This window comes from Heterodontus francisci, chromosome 18, assembly GCF_036365525.1.
Source record: "Heterodontus francisci isolate sHetFra1 chromosome 18, sHetFra1.hap1, whole genome shotgun sequence".
Classification (NCBI taxonomy): domain Eukaryota; kingdom Metazoa; phylum Chordata; class Chondrichthyes; order Heterodontiformes; family Heterodontidae; genus Heterodontus; species Heterodontus francisci.
Genome location: NC_090388.1, coordinates 54,615,080 through 54,634,009, shown reverse-complemented (window position 1 = coordinate 54,634,009; position 18,930 = coordinate 54,615,080). Strand labels below are relative to the sequence as shown.

Sequence of the window (18,930 nt, the reverse complement as noted above, 5' to 3'; positions counted from 1 at the left end):
TTTGTATCTCCCCCCCCGTCTCTCTGTGTCTCCTCCCCGTCTCTCTGTGTCTCCGCCGTCTCTCTGTCTCCGCCCCCCCGTCTCTCTGTCCCACCTCTCTCTCTCTCTCTCTGTCTCGCCCTGTCTCTGTGTGTCTTCCCCTGTCTCTGTATGTTTCCCCCCTCTCTCTCTGTGTCTCCAACATCCCCACCAGTACTATACTCCAGTGTTATACAGTGACACCTGTCCCCACAAGTACTGTATCCCAGTATTATACAGTGACACCTGTCCCCACCAGTACTATACCTCAGTGCAATACAGTGACAGACCTGTTCCCACCAGTACTGCATCTCAGTGCTGTTATACAGTGACACCTGTACAGCAATGCAGTGCAACATCCATCAGTGCTGTAAATATTTCACAAGGGCAGTGTTTGCAATGTAGTGGGTTCTTAGTGGCAATAACAAACCAATTAGGAACAATGAGGAGGCTCCAGGCAGGTGCTGTGACATTACCCATCAGAAGAGAGAACTGATCAACATCGTCACTGCTTGGGTTTCTGTTGAGTCTCCTGTCCAACCAGCCTCTCGATTGTAGGCCTTGCCAGTGGGCTCCTTATTCCTACAGCATCAGTTCTCAGTACAAGCCCAATAACTCTGGTGAGACATAGCACTTCACTAGAGAGCAAGCAACCACAGGGGAACAAAAATAAGATGTTAAATCCCCATTGAGACATGTGCTTATTGCTGCTAGAAGAGCAACTGGCAGTTCTCCCCACACGCTCAGGTTAAATTGCTCACTTTCCTCAGCAGCTCGTGAAGTAGGTAGGCTAAGCGTGCGGTATCCAATGCTCCAGTCTGGGTGAGTGTAGTGACCACCGCTGTGCCAGTGCGGCCAAGCCACGGCCAGCCCGCTGTCAGTCATACAGGATTGGCAGGCCGGATTCAAGCCTTTGGCGGGCCGGATTCTGGCCCGCTGGCAATACATTGGACAACCATGAGATACAGTGATGTTGATTGAGGGGTAAATATTGGCCAGGCCACTGGGGATAACTCCCCTGCTCTTTTTTTGAAATAGAGTTATAGGATCTTTTTGTCCATTTGAGAGAGCAAACGGGGTTTCAGTTTAATGTCTCATCCAGAATATGGCACCTTCAACAGTACAACTCTCCCTCAGTACTGCAGTGGAGTGCCAGCCTAGATATTTGAGCATGAGTCTCTGGAGTAGAACTTGAACCCACAACCTGTTGACTCAGAGGTACGGGGGCTACCAACTGAGCCATGGCTGACACCAGACTGATACCAATACCAGGCTAAAAAATTCACTGATGTTAAAATAGAAAATGCTGGAAATATTCAGCAGGTCTGGCAACATATGTGGAGACAGAAGCAGAGTTAATGTTTCAGGTCGATGACTTTTCAATGTCACAGATACACAGACAATGCCAAACCTGCTGAGTAATTCCAGCATTTTCTGTTTTTATATAGAGGAACCTTGGAGTGCATGTCCACAGATCCCTGAAGGTGGCTAGACAGGGAGATAAGGTGGTCAAGAAGGCATACAGGATACTTGCCTTTATTAGCCAAGGCATAGAATATAAGAGCTGGGTAAGAACTGTATAAAACAGCAGTTACTCCGCAGCTGGAATACCGCATGCAGTTCTGGTCACCACACTATAGGAAAGATGTGATTGCACTAGACAGGGTACAGAAGAGATTTATGAGGAAGTTGCCTAGACAGGTCAATTTTAGTTATAAGGAAAGATTGGATAGGCTAGGGTAATTTTCTTTGCAACAGAGGAGGTTGAGGGGAGACCTCATTGAAGTGTGTAAAATTATGAGGGGTCTAGATCGAGAGGATAGGAAGGCCCTATTCCCCTTTGTTGAGGGATCCATAACTAGGGGTCCTAGATTTAGGGGAAGAGGTAGAGGTTTAGAGGGGATTAGAGGGGAAATTTGTTTCCACCCAGAGTGCGGTGGGGATTAGGAACTCGCTGCATGAAAGGGAGGTAGGTACAGAAAACCTCATAACATTTAAAAAGTACATGGTTATGCACTTGAAATGCTGTAACCAAGAGCTGGAAAACAAGATCAGCTGATGACTACTTTTATTTTTACTTATTCAGTCATGGGATGTGAGCATCGCTGGCTATGCCAGCATTTACTGCCCATCCCTAATTGCCCTAGTTGGCTGGTATGACACTATGGGCCGAATGCCTTCCTTCCCTGATGTAAATTTCTATGATTCGGACATCCATTTTCCAGCAGAGAGTGATCAGGAAGCGGAATCCTAGTTGACTTATTGCCCTCCCTAATCAAGGGACAGGAAGACCAACTCTAGTGTTCATACTGCTATTATGACCAGTATCAGCTAAGTCAGCATAGACCAGAAATTTAACCTTGGTTCCCCCTTGTCTGCATAACTTAGGAACATAGGAACATTTGGAACAAAAATAGGCTATTCAACCCCTCCATATGCTCCAACACTCAATAAGACAACTCCATTTTCCCACCATTTCTGCATATCCCTTGACATTTAACAAAAATGTATCTATTTCGGTCTTGAAAGCTCCAATTGTCTTATCATTCATAGTCTTTTGGGGAGAGAGTTCCAAATTTTAACTATCCTTTGTGTGGAAAAGGACATCCAGATTTTGCTCCTGAATGGCCTAGCACTAATTTAAATTTCTGTTCTTCATTTTCCCCACCAGAGTAAATGATTCTTCTGTATCTACCCTCTCAACTCATAGAATCAAACATCACAGAAGAAGGAGGCCATGTGGCCCATTGTGCCTGTGCTGGCTCTTTCAAGAGCTATCCAATCAGTCCCACTCCCCTGCTCTTTCCCCCAGCCTGCAAATTTTTGCTTTTCAAGTATACATCCAATTACCTTTTGAAAGTTACAGTTGAATCTGTTTCTACCACCTTTTTGGGCACTGCATTCCAAATTATAACAACTCGCTGTGTAAAAATATTTTGCCTCATTTCCCCAGTGGAAATTTAAACATTTTTAAAAGTCCTTTTAACATTTTAAGCACCTTCATCAGATCATCTCTCGATCTCCTATACTCAATGGAATAAAAGCCAAGTTTATGCAACTTTTCCTCATAATTTAACCCTCTAAACCCCAGTATCATTCCGGTGAATCGGTGCTGCAATCCTCCAAGGCCAATATTTCCTTCCTGTGGTGTGGTGCCCAAAACTAAATGGAATACTCCAGTTGAAGACTGACCAAAGCTCTGTGCAACTGAAGTATAATTTCCTCCCATGACAGCAGAGTCATTGGAGCAGTTCTTCACAACATGTTACTTTTAAAAATAAAATCAGATTCTTGGTTTTTTGATGGAAAGTTCGTAGTAAAAACACTAAGTTAGAGGCCTTCAAAACACATTTGAGTATGTGGTGTGTCTGGCTGGATGCACTCAGAAGTTTTGTCAATGTACAGTTGAAGCTTATGCAGCTGAAAATAATACACTGGGATGATCTAATTGCTGCTCAAAGGTTAAAATGATTGATGGTGGTAAATGCTAATAAAGTGATGAAAAATGTATTAACAAAGGAAACTTGCTAACCTAAAGATCCTGGCTGGGTTTTTGGAAAAGATTGATTTGTTCACCTGTTTTGGGTATGGTGGTGCAGTGGTTATATCATGGAACTAGTAATTCAGATGTCTGGACTAATAATCCAGAGAGTGTTAGGTCAAATTCAAATCTGAATTCAGCTCGAAAAAGTCTAGAAATAAAAATCTGATATCAGTAATAGTTGCTAAGAAGCTGTCAGATTGTCATAAAACTCCAACTGGTTCACTAATGTCCTTTATGAGACTAAACCTGTTATTCTTGCATGATCTAGCCTCTATGTGACTTCAGTCCTGCACCAATATGGTTGAGTTTTAGCTGGTCTAACAAGCCACTCAACTGTATCAAACTAAGGGTCATCAGGGATCGGCAATAAATGCTGGCTTTGTCACTGATGCCCACATCCTGGGAACGCATAAATAAAACTCTGGGATTAATTGTGGGTGTCAAAGGGAAAAATCTAGGTTAAGAAGGAAGAAGTTATACACTGTGTTTATATTGGATAAAAAAGTATAAAATAAGAAAAGAGGATTTTTGGTAGCAATTCATTATCAAGCTTGCTCCTTCTAACTGGTCATGTAAAGTTTGCACTGTGATCTATTTCATCTGGAAGATATGAATATTCAGAAGTAAAAGTTTGAACATGATAAAACTCTGTGAAAACATCAGAACAGGAGAAAAGACATTAAAATAAAAGTAAAATACTATAGATGCTGGAAATCTGAAATAAAAACAAAGTTCTGGAAATACTCCGCAGGTTAGGCAGCATCTGTGGTGAGGGAAGCAGAGTTAACATTTCAGGTCTGTGACCTTTCATCAGAATCATCAGAGCTAATATGGAGCTTCCAGCAGCAGCTTTTGAAAGGAATCCAAAGTTATCCCAAGTCACCACCTATGCAGAATGACCTTGTATGAGATATGAGTTGATGGCCGCAGGGAACAAGCTTAAATGCCAAATAGCAAAGAAATGGAAAGATAAATATATTCATTAATAAAGATGTTGGGAAGCAATCTTCTACCAAGTAAGACATTTCACAAGTGGCTTGTTAGAAAAATTCAGGCATACTACACAAGATTAAATGTAAAGTCTGTTGATACTCAAGAAAAAAAAAGATAGGGTAAATGGATGTTGTTCAGACTGGAGAAGGGTTGAAAGTACTGTACCTCCAGGGAGCAGTGTTGAGTCCACTTTTGTCCTCAAAAGTATATAAATCATTTGCACTTGGGTATATGGAACACAATCTTGAAATTTGTTGATGGTATATAGCAGACAGTGAGGAGATCATAAACATGTTAGCTGAATGGGAAAACAATTTTATGTATCTGCAGTCTAGCTGCCCAAAACAGTATGGACAGAATATCAATCAGATAATAAAGGTTTTGAAATGATGAAGAGCTTTGATAGAGTGAAAAGGGAAACATTTCTTTGTTGGGTAGTCAGAGACAAAGGGTCATCAATTTAAAATCATCACGAAGAGGAGAGAGAGTAGGACATTTTTGTTGCACAGAGGGTTGTTGGAGCTTGGGAGTGATGCTATTCCACAGAGTGGCTGAGGGAGATACAATTGCATCTTTTAAGGGAAAATTGGATAAATATTTGAAGCAGGAGTAGGCAGAGTAATATGGGAAAGAGAAAGACAATGACAGTATTTTTGGATTAGTCTAGCAAAGTGCTAGCACAGATATAATCGGCTGAATGTCTCTTTCTGTGCTGTAAACCTTTTTGATTCTCTGTTTATACCATAATGCACAAGACAAGAAGGATGAAAATGTACTGATATGGTTGCAATATTAGAATGGAGTCAAACATTTATGACGTGTCAGCACTCAAGGCTGCTGTTGTAAGAATACACTTACTTTGATTTCAAAGAATGAAAATTTTTCCCAGAGATTAGTACATGTGGAGCAGCTTTGTGCAGTGTTGAATGAGCCCTAGTGAGCAACTCTGCTGCAAAGTAAATCGTCACTGAGGTCGCTGGCCTATAGTTGATCAGTGAAACACTTATGTTTTGCAATGTTCCCCTATAGGGGGCACTGCAATCCAGGTTACCACAAATATCACTGGCAGGACTGAAGTAGTCAGATAACAGAAACAGAAAGAAGCTATGGATGCTCCAGGGTCTAGTTACAGGCACTGGACAACATCAATTAATATTAAATGAAAGCTGCAGAGAGGATTTATGTCTAGGGCAGGTATATCCTGGAAAAAATAGGGCAATTCTTTCTGCTAATTAATTTTTTGCTGTCACCTAGTTACAATCTGCCTTTTTTTTGCACATTGCACTTCTTCATATCCGGTAAGTTAAAAGCAAACTACAGCCTGTGTTGTCTGATGCTGAATTGAGAACCTGCATCAGCTTCTGTGCTTTCGTATACATACAGCCACGCCCGTATGTACAGCTACACATGTGGCACCTCATATACATTCAACAACAACCTATATTTATATAGTGCCTTTAACATAATGAAATGCTCCAAGGCACTTCACAGGAGCATTATAAAACAAAATATGACACCGAGCCACGTAAGGAAATATTAGGTCAGATGATCAAAAGCTTAGTCAACAGGTAGGTTTTAAGGAGTGTCTTAAAGGAGGAAAGTGAGGTAGAGAAGCAGAGAGGTGTAGGGAGGCACTTCCAGAGTTTAGGGACAAGGCAGCTGAAGGTGCAGCCACCACCGGTGGAACAATTAAAATTGGGGATGTTCAAGGGACCCGAATTAGATGAGCATAGGTATTTCGGAGGGTTGTGAGGCCAGAGGAGATTACAGTGATAGGGAGGGACGAGGACATGGAGGGATTTGAAAACAAGGATGAGAATTTTAAAATCAACTGATCTGCTGGATCAGTAGCCAATGTAGGTCAGTGAGCACAGGAGTGATATGTGAACAGAACTTACAGATTTAAGACATGGGCAGCAGAGCTTTGGATGACCTCAAGTTTATGGAAAGTAGACTGTGGGAGACCAGCATTGGAATAGTCAAGTCGAGAGGTATTAATGAGAGCTTCAGCAGCAGAGGAGCTGAGACAGGGGTGAAGTTAGGCAATATTACAGAGATGGAAATAGGTGGTTTTAGTGATGGCGTGAATATGTGGTCAGAAGCTCATCTTGGGGCAAATACTATACCAAGGTTGCAAACAGAGTGGTTTAGTCTCAAACTGTTGCCAGGGACAGCAACGGAATTGGTAGCTAGGGACCGGAGTTTGAAGCGGACACTGAAAACAATGGTTTCAGTCTTCCCAATATTTAACGGGAGGAAATTTCTGCTCATCCAATACTGGATGTTGGATAAGCAGACTGATAATTTAGCAACAGTAGAGGAGTTGAAAAAGGTGGTGGTGAGGTAGAGATGGGTGTTGTCACCATACATATGAAAACAACGCTGTGCTTTTGGATGATGTCGCCAAGGGGCAGCACCTGGATGAGAAATAGGAGGGGGCCAAGGAAGGATCCCTGGGGGACACCGGAGATAACGATGTGGGAGGAGGAAGAGAAGCCATTGCAGTGATTCTCTGTATACAATTAGATAAATAAGAATGAAACCAGGTGAGAGCAGTTCCACACAGCTGGAATACAGTGGAGAGGCATTGGAGGAGGATGGTGTGGTCAACCCTGTCAAAGGCTGCAGGCAGTTCGAGGAGGGATAGTTTACCTTTGTCACAGTCACATGGGATGTCATTTGTAACTGTGATGAGCCATTTCGGTACTGTGACTGGGGCGGAAACCTGATTGGAGGGAATCAAACATAGGGCAATTCTTTCTGCTAATTAATTTTTTGCTGTCACCTAGTAACAATCTGCCTTTTTATTGCACATTGCTCTTCTTCATATCCGATAAGTTACAAGCAAATTACAACCTGTGTTGTCTGATGCTGAATTGAGAACCTGCATCAGCTTCTGTGCTTTCGTATACATACAGCCACGCCCGTATGTACAGCTATACATGTGGCACCTCATATACATTCAACAACAACCTATATTTATATAGTGCCTTTAACATAATGAAACGCTCCAAGGCACTTCACAGGAGCATTATAAAACAAAATATGACACCGAGCCACATAAGGAAATATTAGGTCAGATGACAAAAGCTTGGTCAAATAGCTAGGTTTTAAGGAGTTTCTTAAAGGAGAAAGGTGAGGTAGAGAGGCAGAGAGGTGTAGGGAGGGTATTCCAGAAATTAGGGCCAAGGCAACTGAAGGCGCAGCCACCAAAGGTGGAACGATTAAAATCGGGGCTGCTCAAGAGGCCAGAATTAGAGGAGCGCAGATATCTTGGAGGGTTGTGGGGTTTGAGGAGATTAAAGCGATATGGAGGGGTGAGACCAAGGAGGGATTTGAAAATAAAGAGAATTTTAAAATCAAGACTTTACTTGACTGGGAGCCAATGTAGGTCAGCAAGCACAGGAGTAATAGGGGAACAGAACTTGACGCGAGTTAAAACATAGGTAGCAGAATTTTGGGTGACCTCAAGTTTATGGGGAGTAGAATATGGAAGACCAGCCCAGAGTGCTTTGGAATAGTCAAGTCTAGAGGTAACTAAGGCATGAATGAGGGTTTCAGCAGCAATGAGCTGAAAGAGGGGTGAAGTTGGGCAATGTTGCAGATGTGGAAATAGGCAGGTTGGTAATGTTGTGAATATGAGGTCTGAAGCTCATCTCAGGGTCAAATGTAACACCAAGACCAGAATTTTACTGCCACCACAACGAGCAGGCTGGTGGCAGGGGGGCCGTAAAATCGAGTGGGAGGGGGGGTAGGTGCCATTCCCGACGCTTTCCTGTCCCTGCTGCAATTTTACAGCCCCAGATCAATCAAGGCCCTTAAGTTGGCAATTAGCTGGCACTTAAGGGTCTTCTCCAGCAGCCGCGGGTAAAATACCCGCGGCAGCTGTACAGCAAAGATACCAAGCGGGCTGGGGGGGACCCTCCTGAGCGGACACCCTGTGCCCCACGGAGAGCCGCCCCCATAGCCCCAACTGCCCCAATCGCACAACACTCCCCCCACCCCCCTAACCGACCCCACTTGCCTCACCAGGGCCCGGCCAATTGTCCCTGGTGAGGCCCCAAATACTTACCTTAGTTCCAGGGCCATCCTTCCTCTTGCTACTGTTGGCTGGGTGTAGTCCCAGCAGTGGCCACCGCTCCCGGTGGCACTGCTGGGACTAAGAGCTGCCAGCCCGCTGATTGGCCGGCAGTTCCATTAGGTGGGACTTCCTGCCTCAAGGAGCCAATTAAAAGCCTGGGGAATGAAAAGTCCAGGCCCAAACATTTTCCCTATGACAGATGTTAAGCTAACTGGGCTGTAGTTTGCTGCTTTCTGTCTCCCTTTTTGAATAAATGAGCTACATTCACCATTTTCCAATCCAATGGAACCTTCCCCGAATCTAGGAAATTGTGGAAGATTAAAACCAATGCATCAACTATCTCACTAGCCACTTCTTTTAAGACCCTAGGATGAAGTCTATCAGGACCCGGGGACTTGTCAGCCTACAGCTCCAACAATTTGCTCAGTACCACTTCCCTGGTGATTGTAATTTTCTTGATTTTTCTTCCCTCCCTTCCATTTTCTGATTTCCAGCTATTTCTGGGATGTTACTTGTATCCTCATAAGTGAAGACCGATGAAAAATACCTGTTCAATTCATCTGCCATCTCCTTATTTTCCATTATTAATTCCCCAGACTTGCTTTCTAAAGGACTGACGCTGACTTTGTTAACTCTTCTTTTTTTAATATCTATAGAAACTCTTACTATCTGTTTTTATATTGCTAACTATATTTCTATAAGACCCTTTCTGTTGCTGAAGATACTTGCCTTGCTGTCTCCAGAGCAACCATCACCTGCTTCACTAGCAAAGGGAAGGGTTCCTTCTTGCAGCTTTTGGTACAATAGCTCCATTCCAAAATCAATACAAAATGCACCCTCCCATTAAACTTGTGCTATCCTCCTATTCCCAAATTTTAGGTATACACATCCACACCTGTTTTCCTTGCTCATCTGAAATTAAAAAATCATGAGTAGATCGCCTATTCTTTATCACCGTGGTGCTTCGTTCTTATCGAGTCTTTCTGTGGTGATGTTCTGTGTGTGTGGCTACCCATCCTAGAGCTACTTCTATATGAACTACTAAGACAGAGGAGAGTGAGGAGACTAACCTGTATCTTCAGTAAGTGGTGCTGGGAATGAAGTAAACCTCAATCTCTTGCACACAGACGCTGGAACATGTTGCACCTTGCTGTGAATTCTCCACAGCTATAGGGACAACTTGACCCAGACTGCCTTCTGGCTCTTACATCGTCATGAATGGCGGGCAAAACAGTCGAATCATAGAAAGTTTACAGCACAGAAAGAGGCCACTTGACCCGTTGTGTCTGTGCCGGCCGAAAAACGTTTCACCCATTCTAATCCCACCTTCCAGCATTTGGTCCGTAGCCTTGCAGATTACAGCACTTGAGGTGCATATCCAGACTTCTTTTGAATGAGTTGAGGGTTTCTGCCTCAACTACCCTTTCAGGCAGTGAGTTCCAGACCCCCACCTCCCTCTGGGTGATAAAACTTTTCCTCATCTCCCCTCTAATCTTTCTACCAATCACTTTCCAGCATCCGCAGTATTTTGCTTTTACTTTAAATCTGAGTATTGCTGAAAATAGAGACATGTTGTCGAAGCATTTTGTCTTGCACTCATCAGGACAATCAGCAAGAATAATCAATGTAAGGGAAAACAACAATTTATACTGCATGAGAAGAGAGTGCTGATTGGTTGGCAAGTGAACTCTGATTGGTAGAGGTGTTGCCATGGAGAATGCACCAGTTTACAGTGACTGACAGTTAACTGCCAAGCTTTGTTTGAAATTTAAACCAGGCAGCTTGACTGTGATTGGTCAAGGTATTGTCCTGAGGAATGAACCAGTGAATGGCTGTCACTTATTTTGTGTAGCTGAAACAGGCACAATGTTTGTACATATTCTTTCTGTCTGCAAAGAACAGGGCCCTATGTATTAAACTTTAAATCTGTGCCCCCTAGTCACTGACCTCTCTGCTAAGGTGAATAGGTCCTTCACCTCCAGCCTATCAGGCCTCTCAAAATTTTGTACATTTCAATCAGATCTCCCCTCAGCCTTTTCTGTTCCAAAGAGAACAACCCCAGCCTATCCAATCTTTCCTCATAGCTGCATTTTCCCAGTCCCGGCAACATCCTCATAAATCTCCTCTGTACCCTCTCTAGTGCAATTACATCCTTTCTGTAATGAGGTGACCAGAACTGCAAATAGTGCTCAGGTTGTGGCCTAACCAATGATTTATGCAATTCCAGGATAACCTCCCTGCTTTTATATTCTATACCTCGGCTAATAAAGAAAAAGATTGCATATGCCTTCTTAACCACCTTATCGACCTGTCCTGCTACCTTTAAGGATCTGTGGACATTTACTCCAAGGTCCCTCACTTCCTCTACACTTCTCAGTATTTTCCCATTAATTGTGTATTCCTTTGCCTTGTTTGATCTCCCCAAATGCATCACCTCACACTTCTCTGGGTTGAATTCCATTTGCCACTTTTCTGCCCATCTGACCAGACCATCAATATCTTCCTGTAGCCTACAGCTATCCTCCTCGCTATCTACCACATGGTCAATCTTTGTGTTGTCTGCAAACTTCTTGATCATGCCCTCACATTTACGTCCAAATCGTTAATATATACCACAAAAAGCAGGGGACCCAGTACTGAGCCCTGCGGAACGCCACTGGAAACAGCCCTCCAGTCGCAAAAACACCCATCAACAATTACCCTTTGTTTCCTGCCACTGAGCCAATTTTGTATCCACCTTGCTGCATTTCTCTGGATCCCATGGGATTTTATTTTTTTAACCAGCCTGCCATGAGGGACCTTGTCAAAAGCCTTGCTAAAATCCATGTAGTCCACATCAACTACACTACCCTCATCTATCTTCCTTGTTACTTCTTCAAAAAATTTGATCAAGTTGGTCAGACAAGATTTTCCCTTAACAAATCCATGCTGACTATCCTTGATTAATCTATGCCTTTCTAAGTGACAGTTTATCCTGTCTCTCAGAATAGATTCCAATAATTTGCCCACTACTGAGGTTAGATTGACTGGCCTGTAATTATTTGGTCTATTCCTCACTCCCTTTTTAAACAGAGGTACAAACTTAGCAGTCCTCCAATCCTCCGGCACCACACCTGTATCCAGTGAGGAGTGGAAAATGATGGTCAGACCTTCCGCTATTTCCTCTCTTGCTTCTTTTAAAAGCCTGGGGGACATTTCACCTGGCCCTGGTGATTTATCAACTTTCAAGGATGCTAATCCCATTAATACTTCCTCTCTCCCTATGTTTGTCACATCCAATACTTCACACCCCTCTTCCTTCACTACAATATCTGCATCGTCCCCCTCTTTTGTAAAGACAGACGCAAAGTATTCATTACGAATAATACCAACATCTTCCACCCCTACATATAGGTTACTTTTTTGGTCTTTTATGCGCCCTATATTTTCCTGAGATATCATCTTATTCTTAATGTATTGATAAAACATCTTTGGGTTCACCTTGATTTTGCTTGCCAATATTCATTCATGCCCTCTCTTTGCTTTCCTAATTTCCTTTTTGATTTCACCCCTCCACTTTCTATACTCTCTCAGCTTTCTGTAGTATTGAGTTCTCTGTGTCGGGCATAAGCTTTCTGCCTTATCTTACCCTGTAAACTCCTTGACATCCACGGGGCTCTAGATTTGGCCATACCACCATTTTTCTTTGGGGGAACATGTTTACTCTGAACCCCTTGAATCTCTCCTTTGCATGCCTCCCACTACTCTGACACTGATTTACCTTCAAGTAGCTGTTTCCAGTCCACTTTCGCTAAATCTTCCTCAGCTTGGTAAAATTGGCCTTGACCCAATTGAGAACTCCAACTCTTGTTCTTTCCTTGTCCTTTTCCATAATTATGTTAAAAGTGACTGAATTATGATCACTACTACCAAAATGCTCTCCCACTGCGACTCCTTCCACCTGCCCAGCTTCATTTCCCAAAACTAAGTCTAAAACTGCACCCTCTCTTGTTGGACTTGATAGATACTGGCCAAAAACATTCTCCTGAATGCACCTCAAGAATTCTGCTCCCTCAATTCCTTTCACACTAAAACTATCCCAGTTAATACTGGGGTAGTTAAAATCCCCTACTATTACTGCCCTATTGTTCTTGCACTTCTCAGAGATTTGCCTACATATCTGCTCTTCTATCTCCCTCTGACTGCTTGGGGGTCTACAGTACACTCCCAGCAGTGTGAGTGCCCTTTTTTTGTTCTTTAGCTCAATCCATATGGCCTCATTTGATGAACCTTCCAACATCGCATCCCTTCTCACAGCTGTAATAATTTCTTTGACCAAAATTGCCACTCCCCCTCCTTTCTTATCGCGTCTGAAAATACTGTAACCAGGAAGATTAAGCTGCCATTCCAGTCCCTCCTTAAGCCATGTTTCTGTAATAGAATTCATATCATACTGCCATGTGTCTATCTGTGCCCTCAACTCATCTGCTTTATTTTCTCTACTCCTTGCATTGAAATAGATACCCTTGAGCACTGCCAGACTCTTTTTTTTCATTTTCTAACCTTTGTTTCCTCTGTCTTCCAGACTCATCCATTAATTTTCTGCCTTCCATTTTCATTTCTGATTTTGTCCGAACTGAGTCTACCCTCAGATCCCCATCCCCCACCAAACCAGTTTAAACCCTCCCCAAAGGCATTCGCAAAACGTCCCACAAGAAACTCAGTCCCGGCTCTGTTGAGGTGCAACCCATCCGGCCTGTACAGGTCCCATCTCCCCCAGAGCCGGTCCCAATGTCCCAAGAATCTGAAAGTCTTGCTATTGAGCGAGAGTGAGAGTCAGTGACCCGACTTGCTCTCTGTCGCCGTGTTCTCTAATCTGCAGATGTATAGATGGTTTTAATATAATCATGGAAGTCCATCCAATCTCATGCCTCATTTGGCCAAGCTCATCATTAACTATGCCCAGGTATGTAGTCAGTGTGCAGCCCAAGACCTGGCATGGCAGCTGTCTGAGCTGTCATCATGGCCTCTCTGACGAGGGGTGGTGCTGCAGATGCCACTGGATTTGTCAATCTAACCAAGGATATCTGCAGGTTCTGTCTCTCCTGGTTGATTGCTGGATTACTCTATACTTGCTGCTATTTCTTAGAAGCTTCTGGGTAGCTGCAGCAATGACCCCAATAATCTACCATGCTCAGAAAGCACCTTTTTGTTAAAAGCTGGGCCATGAAGATCAGGTTCTCTGAGGTAAACAGTGTGGAAAAAGATCATTTCAATCTGCTCTTCTTCCACTTGCTCCTGCTCATGTCCACCTATGCTCGGGGACTCCCCACTTTTGCTGCCCTCCTGTTCTCTATCTAAACCTCCTGAGATGGATGTATCTGAACTGGTAACTCAGTAAACGCAATGAAAGGGTGCTGTATATTCTGCCATTTATCCTGGGGCTGTTTTTAGGCCAAACCTGGGAGGGGCTGGCTCTGGCAATCTGAGAAGATCCTTCAAAAACACAAAAAGGACAGAGTGACAAAAAGTAACTCGAATGGTAATACCGTGGGATGGTAATGGTACATTGGCAAGCACTCCACATTACTCTAGTGCTCCTGGAGAAATAATGTGAGTCCCTTTTGATTGGATGTGCTGTAGGGAGTCTTGGGATAATAATCTTTTGGTGGGACTTACAATGCTGGTTATTCTTCTCCCATAATCTTTAGAATCCTTGGATAAAGATGGCCTGCACTTCAAGGGGGCAAGATCCATAATGGAGGCTTCTTTTCCTCCCATTGCCAAGTGCTCTGTCCTTTGCTGGTCTACTGTTTCTTGTAACAATGGAAGTGGGATGAGGGTTAGAACATATGGAGAGAAGAGACACTAGAGAAAATATATGTTTCATGCACGTGAAGAGACATTGGGCTGAATTTTACCCGCATCAGACGGGAGCCATCCGCTGACTGAAAAGTCAGTGGCGAACCCGCCTCTGCCTGGCCTGCGGATCCGGAACGCATTTTAGGGTCCCCAGGCCTTTAACTGGTCTGAGGCTGGTCTTCCACCTCATTGAGGCAGGGAGTCCCGCCTAATGGAGCTGCTGGCCAATCAGCGGGTCGGCAGCTCGTAGTCCTAGAAGCGCCATCAAGCGTGGTGGCCACTGCAGGGACTGCAACCCAGCTTTGAGAAGAAGAGAAGGATGGCTCTGGGGAAAGTTACGTTTTTGGGGGCTCGCCGGGGGTGATTGGTCAGGTCCTGTTGAGGCAAGGGTGGTCGATTGGGGGGAAGGGGGGCGTCTTGGGGGTTGCCAATTTACTTTCATAATCAATTTTCTCCTTCTTTATTAGCTTTTTAGTCATCCACTGCTGGTTCCTAAAAAAATTCCCAATCCTCTGGCCTACCACTAGTTTTCGTCGCTTTGTATGCCTTAGTTTTTGATTGGATACTCTCTTTGATCACCTTTGTTAACCATGGGTGGTTCATCCTTCTCATCAAGTCCTTCTTTTTGACCGGGATAAATTTTTGCTGAGCGTTATGAAATTTCTGCTTAAATGTCTGCCACTGCTCATTCACTGACCCTCCCCTTAGTCTATTTTCCCAGCCGGCTTCAGACAACTCTTTCTTCAGACCTCCATAATTGTCCTTGTTTAAGTTGAGGACACTGGTTTGAGACCCGAGTTTCTCGCCCTCAAACTGAATTTGAAATTCTACCATGTTGTGATCGCTACCCCCTAGAGGATCTTTAACCACGATATCTCTTATTAATCCTGCCTCATTACACATTGCTAGATCTAAAATGGGCTGTTTTCGGGTAGTTTCTGCAATGGATTGTTCTAAGTAACAATCCCTGATGCACTCTACAAACTCGTCTTCCATATTACATCTGCCAATCTGATTTGACCAGTCAATATGCAGATTAAAATCACCCATGACAATTGTAGCGCCCTTCTTACACGCCTCTGTTATTTCCTGATTTATACTTTGTCCTACAGTGAGGCAACTCTTCGGGGGCCTCTAGATGACTCCCACCCATGACTTCTTCCCCTTGCTATTCCTTACTTCCACCCAAACTGATCCCACATCATGATCTATTGCACCTTATTCACTACTCACCACCGCACTGATACCTTCCTTTATTAACAAAGCTACCCCACCTCCTTTTCCTTTTTGCCTATTTTTCCGGAACGTCGAATACCCTGGAATATTGAGTTCCCAGTCTTGGTCACCCTGCAACCATGTCTCTGTAATAGCTATCAAGTCATACTTATTTATTTCTATTTGTGCCTCAACTCATCCATCTTGTTACAAATGTTGCGTGCATTCAGATAAAGAGCCTTAAGCTTTGACTTTTTACCATTATTACTCATTCTGGTTCTAATTTCTGCTGCACTCTTCTGCTCATATTTTCTGCCCCTTCCTGTCACACTTTGATTACGGTTCGCCTCTTCACTACCCTGCACCTCTGCTCTCCCATTTCGTTTTGATTTTTAAAACCTTCCCTTCAATTGAAACCTCTCCCCTACTAATTAGTTTAACATCCTATCTACAACCCTCATTATACAATTTACCAGGACACTGGTCCCAGCATGGTTCAAATGAAGCCTGTCCCAATGGAACAGCTCTCGTCTTCCCCAGTACTGGTGCCAGTGCCCCATGAATTGGAACCCTTTTCTCTCACACCAATCTTTGAGCCATGCGTTTACCTCTCTAATCTTATTTACCCTATGCCAATTTGCACGTGGCTCAGGTAGTAATCTGGAGATTATTACCTTTGTGGTTCTGCTTTTAATTTAGCCCCGAGCTGCTCATAGTCCCCGCCCCAACCAGGTCTCCAATTCTCCACCCTCGAACACCCAACCGTCCCACCCCAGGTTTGGCTGCCCACCTCCTCCTCCTGTCCGATTGGCCTCCCTTCCTCTCCCCCTCCAATTGGCCCCCTTTCCTCTCCCCCTCCAACCGATACCCTCACCCAGTCGACACTCACTACCCTGTGGTAGATACCCCAGTCCCCTTCCAGTCGAGCCTCTTTCCCCATCCCTGGTGCAGACCTACTTGTTGCTGTGATTGCTAATGATTGTCTCTCCATCTGACTGGAGGCCCTGTCTGTCAATCAGGCTGAGCCTCCAGGCTGGGGATGCATCAGTGACATCATAACTCCACAGTGTGTGGTAAAGTCCCAAACTGCACCTGTGGGTCAGGTCAGTAAAAATTCTGACTGGTGATTCAGAGGTATGACAGATAGATTATGCTATTTTCAAACATTGGTACCGGGAAGATGGAGTTAAACTGTCTCCTGGTCCTGTTACAGTCTTATCCTTCTCCACCTTGCCCCACTAATGAGCTGCATGCATTACAGTCCAACTGCAAACGTATATAAGGCAACGAAAGAGTTTCCTTACTTCTGACAGTCTCCACATTCAACAAATCCATTTGCTTCTTTGATGGTGTGGTCATACATAAATGCTGGGTACTCAGTGTTGCAGGGCTGGAAGGGCTCCACTTTCCGGTGCTTGTGACCTGTGACAGTTAAAGCAGCATAAACATGAGTCTGAAATGTTCAGCATGAAATTCATACCAAATTTGTCTTTAAAGGATTAAAAATTCAGGCATGCATATTTTTGAGATCGCAGTCAGCGGGGGCGGGGTGGGGTGCAGGAGTCACAGATGGGGGTGGGAGGAATTGGAGATCAGGTGACGGGAGTCGGTGGTTGAGAGAGATGGAGATGGGGAGCTGGGGGGAGTCGGAGATGGCTGGGGGGAGTCAGACATGTGAGGAGTGGGAGGAGTTGGAGATTGTGGGGTCTGTAAAGAGGTAAGATTGTTGAGCCTGGATGAAACACTCCTGCTTTTCTTGGCTCACAAGAATTGCTGTAAATGCACTTACCTCCATGGATCTGGCCCTTCCTACCTCCTTTTACCTGCCAGATTTCCCAAGCCATGTTGAACCCAGTCTCCATGGGCTTAAATTTAAATTCCTGTTAAACTGGAGGCACATAGTCTCCTTAAAAGCTTTTACTGACTGACCTGCCTCCTGAGAGTGGATTGATTGCCTGCCCACTGACCAACCTCCATTAAAACTGGACGTGGGAGGGTTGGAGGTGGGTTGGATTCAAGTTTGAGTTTAAAAAAAATTTTACTTTATACCAGTCCCCAAGCCACAGACTTGGGAGTTAAAATTCCCCTCTCAATGTCACCACGAAGACAAATATTAATGTTTTAAACAATAAGATGTAAATTGTAGCAAGTAGCAGGAAACAATAAACATTGAATTAAAAACTAAATTAAAATTAAATTAAAACGATAAACATTGGTTAAGTTACCCTCCTGAGGAAGTACTACAGAACTCATTAACACTCAATAGTTATTGGGTATTCCACATTCATGTAATTTCATTAGAATCTGATCAATTTCTACTTAATGGGAACCATTTGATTTTATTGTAATGCAATATGGATGAGGATGACCTTGCAAATGTTGAATGTACAGCCACTTACCAAAATGGAAGACTGTCTTGGCTGAGCAGATTACATGACACGTTAACAAGGGAAGACAGCACGCCATTTGATGATCACAGTCAGATGATGGGTGATAAAATAGATGACAATGATTCATGGAGAAAATATGTGTGAAACAGACAGAGACAACAGAAATCAGAATTAAAATGATAGACTGCCAGTCAGAGGCCTGAAAAAGGATTCTGTGTCTGAGGGCATCAGGAACTTACAGAATATAGATGAGAGGATCTTATTTATGTGCTTATATATTTATAAGTAATTTTTGGGTCAGTTTATTCTTTGCTTCAGTATTTTTGTCTCTTCATTTTGTTTCATATAAATATTCAAAATAACTAAGGTCGAACATTAATGCTCGAACTTTTGTTTTTGTGTCAGGTTCAAAATGCCTGTCTTGGTCTCCAAGTGTGAAGTTTTAAAAATCTATTTCACTTCTTTCTTATTTTGAAGGTATCTGTTTTCCACGTAACCTCTGTCAGATAGAACGGAGGAACACTCTAGAATGCTAACTCCTGTACAACCATTCTCAGAAGTGTTCCAGTACCAGTTGATGGATCCTTTTTACTGTGGTGATCTGCCTGGCAGTCTGATGAAGGCTTGATGACAAGTAAATGCCTATAAGCAGCAGCTGGATTGTCATGGTTATCCTTAGTTATGCCAGGAGACCAAAATGATCTTAATACCAGTATATAAAAGGCAGTTTAGACGTTTGCAGTCACAAGTATCAGGACTGTTCAAACTACAACAGACTCCAATAGTCTGAGTTAAGTCACAATACTTACAATTTATGGAGTACATAAAAACATGAGAACATAAGAAAT

At 43.5% G+C, this 18,930-nt stretch overlaps 1 protein-coding gene across 1 annotated transcript in view; it reads right to left on the bottom strand.

Moving 5' to 3' along the window:
• The window catches only part of cacna2d4a (calcium channel, voltage-dependent, alpha 2/delta subunit 4a), a 695,670-nt gene that overhangs the window by 92,550 nt on the left and 584,190 nt on the right, over positions 1–18,930 (bottom strand). The window contains 2 exon segments of the mRNA XM_068051265.1: positions 16,997–17,114; positions 18,092–18,112. Of these exon segments, the coding sequence (XP_067907366.1) occupies positions 16,997–17,114; positions 18,092–18,112 (139 nt within the window).